Source organism: Drosophila sulfurigaster, chromosome 2R (assembly GCF_023558435.1).
Source record: "Drosophila sulfurigaster albostrigata strain 15112-1811.04 chromosome 2R, ASM2355843v2, whole genome shotgun sequence".
In the NCBI taxonomy this organism is placed as follows: domain Eukaryota; kingdom Metazoa; phylum Arthropoda; class Insecta; order Diptera; family Drosophilidae; genus Drosophila; species Drosophila sulfurigaster.
Window position 1 is genome coordinate 4,300,394 of NC_084882.1, and position 6,040 is coordinate 4,306,433.

Here is a 6,040-nt window from a genome sequence, read left to right on the forward strand (position 1 = left end):
ATGTACTGTTAATATTATACATAGTAGCTTAGGTGAAAGTGAACAATGAAAGCAAAAGTAAATTTTAATAATTTTATATAATTATTTTCTTTTGTTTTTGTATCAGTAATACCATCTTTTAATAGGTACATACATATATATGTATGTACATATGTATATCCTCTTTCAATACCACAAAAAAAGCCTTTTTGTTTAGCAGACAGACGGGTTCTTCCATTTGCGGAAATATGTACATAATACATTTTTAATGTTTGTGTGTTGAACCAGTTTTGTTGAATTTTTGTTTTCATTTGTTCTGAAATGAGTGAATCAACTTTTAAAAATATCCACATAGTAAGATTTAATTATTTCGTAATTATACTGTATCTTTTTATTTTTTTATAGTTGGAGGGATGATCGTTCGAGTCCCTTCTCGCAGCATTGACCACATCAGGTCGAAGACACACCTATGTTTTCTCTTATTGCATATTGTTTTCTTAAGCTATAATTGTCTCGTGGATGCTCATGGAAGACTTATAGAACCTCCAAGCCGAGCGTCGGCTTGGCGGTATGGGTTTCAAACACCACCAGATTATAATGATCATGAATTATACTGCGGAGGCTTCACCCGTCAGTGGAAGCGAAATGGTGGGAAATGCGGAGAGTGTGGAGATGCATGGGACTTACCTGAGCCACGACCCCATGAAAATGGAGGTCAATGGGGGGCAGGCTGTAATTGTTCGAAGCTATTTTCCAAGCTCAGAAATAACAATTCGCGTGGAATTGACGGCTAGTCACATGGGGTAAGTAATCATAACAATATTTCAGATTCAAAAAAAAAAATTTTAATTTATGAATTATTCTTTGTAGATACTTCGAGTTTAGGTTGTGTCCAAAGCCAAGCGCTAAGCAGTCATGTCTTGATGAAAATTTGCTAGAGATAATTAGCGGCTCACCTTTAGTGCGGAGTACAACAGACTTAGATACTCGATTCTATCCTCGAAATGGCAGTCGCATTTATGAAATTAAAGCTCAATTGCCTGGTATTTTTTTTCTATTAATACTTACTATGTTCATCATTTATGCCATTTAAATGTGCAAATGTATCTTCTTCATTTCAGAAATCTTATGCAATCAATGTGTTTTGCAATGGCGTTATGTAGCCGGAAATAATTGGGGCATTTGTGACGATGGCAATGGAGCAGTTGGTTGCGGTCCCCAAGAAGAGTTTCGATCATGTTCAGATATAGCAATAACTACAGATGCACGTCTTCCAATTCGTCCTGCTCGACCCACCACTCGGATTACTACACATCATCAAAGTCCCAAGAAAGATCAAGTTGATGCTAACAATGTTAGTGTTAGCCCGGAAATCTTCATTACCTGCCTTGCACTAATATTACTTTTTATTGGCATTTTAATATGGGTTGTCTATAAAAATTATCCACATAGGGTTGCAGAATGGAAGCAATTCTTATTAAGAAAGTTATGCAAGAAAGATGAAGTTAATTCGTCTAGAGTTATTCAAAGCCCTACCAAAGCCTTTAATACTATTTTATCAATCGATGATATTGGAAAATCTAAAGATAACAGCAGGGGGGATCACTTGTCAAACTTACAAATTTCCATTACACCAATTCCACCACCTCGCACAAAACGGGTCACACGTGTTAAAGAAAACACAAACATTTAAATACTTCTTTTAGAAATGTTTACCTCTCTTACCTATTAGTATTCCTGCGCATTTTTTTATTTGTAGTTAGTAAAAAACAGTAATTATTGTATACATCGAATCGATATCTTTATTGTACATCTATGGTATGCATCTGCACTTAAGGCCGATGTCAAAGTGCGCGCGATCAGAGAAACTAGAAAATGGCAAACTGTGATCGCATCGCTTCTCACTTTGACATCTTTCGAGTGATAGCATATGAAAATATGTATGTGCATTGGTTTATCACTCGTTTTCGCCCAATATTATCGCATGGCTTCTCGCGCGCACTCCGACATAAGCTTAACTTTATTAATTAGAATTTAGTGATAAGTAAGCAAAAAGACTTTTATTTTGTAGAGTTGCTTTCATATAATTTGATTATGTGATACCAGAATATATATAAACATTGAACCAATTAGTTAATAAACGGCTAAGTTATTGACAACGATATAATAAAATGTTATTTATATTGCACTTATTTATATTGAATAGAAATCTTTACTGTATCAGTTTTTTGATTCACGCTAGAATTACAATATCTACGCAACGGTATATCAAAAGAAGTTGTTTGGCCAGATTGGACATTACATGCGGATCAATTCGTTTTCAGGAATTATTAAACATTCCAAATAAATAATTACAACATTTTGCTATTGAAATTAGGAAGGCTCAAAACTTTGTGAGCAAATGAAACAATGGCTGAAGCTGGCTGCCGTAAAGTCAAATCACAAAAGATATGACACTGATTGTCTTTGGTACCCGTCATAGGTCTAGCTATAAAGGCAAATATTGATTTATGAACCGAGCGCGGCAATCCCTCATCGAATGCAGTAACACTCCACAGATGATTATTGGGATCCATACCAAAGTATGATATGTTTCTCGCGGGATAATGTCGACGAAAAAATTCCTTGCGAGAATTATCTGTTAAGGTAATTCCCTCGGCAGATATCTTGAAATGCACTTCCAAAGGAATTGGTCGTTTTGACTCAGAAAGCATCTGAAAGACAGATTTTTTAACTGCGTCATTCCCAGTAAGCGACTCCATTTCACTCTGATACAAGTAGAGTACATTGCAAGCAGCACCTTGCGCCATAAGCTGTTTGTGCTTAAATATAATTTCTTGATTATTAGTTGGCAAAATATCCTGATCGGGGATTACAAGCGAACAAGGTAGAGACATTTGTTTAACAGAGTGTTCATACACAAAAGCGGATAGAGATGAAAATATTGGTTCAGTCCTGCACCCCATTAGATGAACTCCCCTCGTTGTTGGCTCTAATAGGAAATGTCGAACCAGTTCATCCCCATATCCAGGTCCAGTAACCACACCCGGAGGAGGCTTGGCGACACGTAGCACAAGACCAAATGCATTTGGGTATGTTGTTGAATTACGAATAAGAAATGTTCCAGGTGTCGCGTTGCGTAATAAATCCACAGCTTCTTCTCTAGAAATATTGGGTTTGTACCAAAATTCAGATGAGTCTTTGGCAAATTTCACTAAATGCGGCTCAACCTCTTTGGTATTAATGGTCTCATCAAGAATGCTCATATCTTGTAAGGGTAATGGATATGGGCTCACACAGCGTTCAAATCCGTTCGATCTCTGAGCAGTTGGTGCCTCTGAAATTTTTCTTTCAATCAATTGTAGGTTTAAATCACTACCATTGGTAGATATTTCTGCTGGATCGAATAATTGAACCTGATTTTCTTTTGGATCATTCAAAGCTTTTTCATTCACATATATCATTTTATTTAGATCTTTTTTATTCTCCACGTTTTGCATTTTTCGCTCCAGAAGCATCTCTTCGAACTCCTCTCGGGTAGGCGTCTTTCGCAGCAATGGACACGATGTAGCTATACTGGGACGTTGACGTGTTTTGGTTATCGAATGACTCCTTGGATATGCTTCTAGGATAACGTTATCTTCTACAATATCGACTACATGATTTAATTCATTGGTATCGAATCCCAAGGGAACGCTTCCATAGCTAAAAGGTAGTGCATTCTCACGTGCATGGTAGGGAATATTTTCTTGATCTGCATCCGCATGGCCATTGCCCTCAGCAGTTTCCAGCACTGCACTACCATTTAATGGAAAATGTGTATGTACTAAAGCCATTGACTCAATTTGTTTTGAAACTGACGTCTATTTTTATAATATGTTATGCATTGTACGTATAAAAATGTATATAGCGTCTCACACTAATGCATGTATATAAACATCTTTATATTTATGTATGTCTATGTATGTACATACATATACATTTAAGACGTAATCACTCGAATCTACATACATATGAATGTACGATATAAAGAAACATGCACGACTGTTTAGACCCAGCACGAATTGTTGACTAAAGTCACTTACCAAATAATACATGAGGCATTCTAAAGAAATCATATGTGAGTGCGTACTCATACATATGTATGTATATATTATTATTAATATTTATATGTATACATGGGAATTTCACTATTTCAAAGAACATAAAGTGGCTATTAGTATACATACATATGTACATATGTATATTTTATACTTTATTTGTTCATATGCATGTTTATGCAAAAAAATAATGATAAAATCGATATACATACATATGTATGTATATAGTATGTATGTATATATGTACTACATCATATGTATGTACATATGTAGATCATCTTGAGAAGCATCAACAGACGGGAAGATTTATCTTTATTTACAGATTCAGATCAATAGAGCTAGAGAATGTCCTAAACTTTTAAAAATATTGATTTTTGTCGTTTTGCCAAATGTTTTAATAAAAAGGTGAACAAATGAGGGCAGTTTTTGATCAACTATTTATCTATTATAAGGCTTAGATTATAAGTCAATTTATAACCCAGCGTAGATTTACTAGTGCTAGCTGCTTTGGCCTTTGGCTAGCAACTAAAAATATATATGTACATACGACAATCTCTACGTATCCGGGTTCTAAACATATAGTCGATATTTTAATCGAAAATGTTGAACATTTTTCGAGTTATGATGCGTGCCAATTTTAAAACCGTGTTTCGAGAAAAGAGCGTTTTAAGTTTTGATATGCCATTACATCAAATGTGATGCTCTCCTTACTAAGTTCGTAATGAGAGTATTCTAGGATAGTTTAACTTTTTTGAAGCAAATAAAAAAAAGCAATCGGTTATTCGTAGCCAACAAATATTCAATATATAAATTTGAAGTTTGAAAGAAATTATATGATGATGATGAGTTTAGGTTTTTGTTCAAAGATATCAACTATGTTATCGAATGTTTTAAAGCCAAGTAAACGAAACGTCGTTTTGTTGTCGGTATGACTATATTACTCTCCACCTATCCTGTTTAGACTAGACTGCATTATTGAAAATTTCCGTTAAATAGAACCTTCCGCCGAGTCATTCTATAAACGGTTGTGTGTAGGAGAGGGACGACTGATGGAGCTGCATATTTAATGATGCGACAATAATTTTGAAAAGGCTATCTGTTTAGTTTATCGATTAAATCAATCTGAGCACTATGTACAAGAATATGATCGTTGCAGATCGAGTATTGTAATATGATGCATAGTGTGAAGAAGTATAGTCAATTAATTAGAATAACAAACGAAATTTATTTAAACTAATATTTTTTGGATGCCCTATGGGTCGCACAATTTATTAGATTGCTCAATTTGGCTGGATTGTATTCCGTTCGATATTCTTCTTCCTGGTTGTTTTTTATGTTACTTAACCTGCTGTTTGAGTTTTGCGATTTTGGTATAAGCAGTGTTTACATAAATATGTATTTAAATAAATATTAGCGTCACTCGTCTTATGTATCTCAGTCAACGACTACTTTTTCTTTACAGATTGAAAATCCTCTCTCGTTCAGTTCAAATAAACCAAAAATCATCGATGATCTGTTCATTTGAGCTTCTTGATTATCGTTGTCTAGGGTTCTATCGATACACAGGGCTAAAGAATGACTTCGCACCTCAAATGGAAAACCACTACAACATACATAAATAATTTTACCATAATCCCAGCAAGCAATTTGAGCGTTTTCTGATAGTTTTTTATGAGCATTTTATATCATAAAGTGCCCAAAAAAAGAGTCCGGACAGAGCGTTTTTTCCCGTGAAAACGGTCATACTTTAAGAGGTCAATTTCTGAGTCTAATATGACTCTTTTTTGACACAGAAATATGTGCTAATCAAGCATTGATAACGCTCAGAAAATACTCATAAAAATTTTTAATTTTTAGGCACTTAAATCTCCACGAAAAAGGTTTATTTCAGACACTTAATTGAAACATTTTTTTGAAGTAATTTCAAATTTATTTTTCTCAAAAAGTATACGGAAAATTCC

The 6,040-nt window shown here is 34.6% G+C and overlaps 1 protein-coding gene across 1 annotated transcript; it reads left to right on the forward strand.

Moving 5' to 3' along the window:
• Window positions 1-419: 419 nt before the first annotated feature.
• On the forward strand, window positions 420-2,074 carry LOC133835752 (uncharacterized). The gene is made up of 3 exons (XM_062265805.1): window positions 420-782; window positions 850-1,022; window positions 1,101-2,074. Exons 1-3 carry the CDS (start codon window positions 550-552, stop codon window positions 1,670-1,672), a joined length of 978 nt encoding a protein of 325 aa, XP_062121789.1. The 5' UTR covers window positions 420-549; the 3' UTR covers window positions 1,673-2,074.
• The last annotated feature ends 3,966 nt before the right edge of the window (window positions 2,075-6,040 follow it).